Below are 1238 nucleotides of genomic sequence, written 5' to 3' on the forward strand. Positions count from 1 at the left end.
ATTTTCTGTGGGGATTGCAACTTTCCGTTTCTTAAATTTAAATTTTCTATGTTGTGAAAATTATTGGAAACAACTTTTTGGAAACTTTCTGCAACTTGCACATCAGTACCTACTACCAAATTACCAATGACTCCTGACAGTAGCAAAGTGTGTTTTAACCAGTTTTTTATATTTTAAATTGCGAGTTTTTGCACTCCTTAAACAGACATATACAAAACACAGTGAACCAAACATTTAGAAAAATAAAAATCAGTTTAAAAGGCAAATTTTATCCATCTGTAATGTTTGAAACTGTGTCTCAATTGCCAAATTGTTGACAGCAGTTAGTTTAGTTAGATTAGTCATTACATTATGTCAGTAAGGCTTACCATGGTAGTCAAGTGACATAATAGGAATAACAAACAAGTAGTCCGATGCGTAAAGTAGTTTCGAAATCTTTTGAGAACGTACAATTTCGCTCTGTAACTTCTATTTAGCTTCCAACTGTAATAACAGCGATTAAAACACAATATTTAAAAGAACACAAGTTTATTACATAATTGAAACTAGTCCTTTGCTACAACTCGAAAAAACACCAATCATTCCTTGCGAATTAATTTAGCTTTGGGGTCGTCGGGCCTCATCACTACATAGGTCATCTTGTATCTTCTATTATCACCATCGTTTTTCACGTAATTATAACAGCCGATGGTGGCCAAACCCATGCCTACAAACGCTACCCCAGTGGAAGCTAATACTTCGGGAATTTCATTCCATCCCTGTTGAAGGAGTTGGCCGAGGGAGCGTCTTGAAGCAGCAGCAGCCATGAGTGATTTAACTTCAAATTTACCTTAATTTACGTAAATTTGAGACCCAAATTGCGATACTCGCTTTCCAACTAATTTCGTTCGACGACGGAAACCAAACCAACCATAGATTATTACGGGTGACACACTTTTCCGGCCCGGATAACACCGACATGGAAATACCGGCCCTGCATGGCTACTACGAAACTAAAAATTCGAAGTTCGTATCGTACTGTCCCTCTCGCTCTTTAAATAGTATGTGTCAGAGGGACCGCACGACACGAACTTTGATTTTCGAGCTTCGTAGTAGCCCTGCTGTTTTTTGTGGGGTGACACTCTTTCCCTGCCCGGATAATACCGGGATGGAAATACCATTCCTGTTTTTCGTGTACACGCCCATAGATGCTCCTGTCAGTTTCTATGGGCGTGTGCGTGTACACAAAAAATAGGGCT

At 39.0% G+C, this 1238-nt stretch overlaps 1 protein-coding gene across 1 annotated transcript; it reads right to left on the reverse strand.

Moving 5' to 3' along the window:
* Positions 1–511: 511 nt before the first annotated feature.
* On the reverse strand, positions 512–937 carry LOC141445227 (NADH dehydrogenase [ubiquinone] 1 alpha subcomplex subunit 3-like). The gene has a single exon (XM_074111011.1). It carries the CDS (start codon positions 804–806, stop codon positions 579–581), a length of 228 nt encoding a protein of 75 aa, XP_073967112.1. The 5' UTR covers positions 807–937; the 3' UTR covers positions 512–578.
* Between the last annotated feature and the right edge of the window lie 301 nt (positions 938–1238).

This window comes from Choristoneura fumiferana, unplaced genomic scaffold (genome assembly GCF_025370935.1).
Source record: "Choristoneura fumiferana unplaced genomic scaffold, NRCan_CFum_1 Sck3bRy_68;HRSCAF=244_pilon, whole genome shotgun sequence".
Lineage (NCBI taxonomy): Eukaryota > Metazoa > Arthropoda > Insecta > Lepidoptera > Tortricidae > Choristoneura > Choristoneura fumiferana.

Bases quoted from the DNA above. Each gene is read 5' to 3' on its own strand.
- LOC141445227 (XM_074111011.1), bottom strand. From the start codon at position 806: ATGGCTGCTGCTGCTTCAAGACGCTCCCTCGGCCAACTCCTTCAACAG.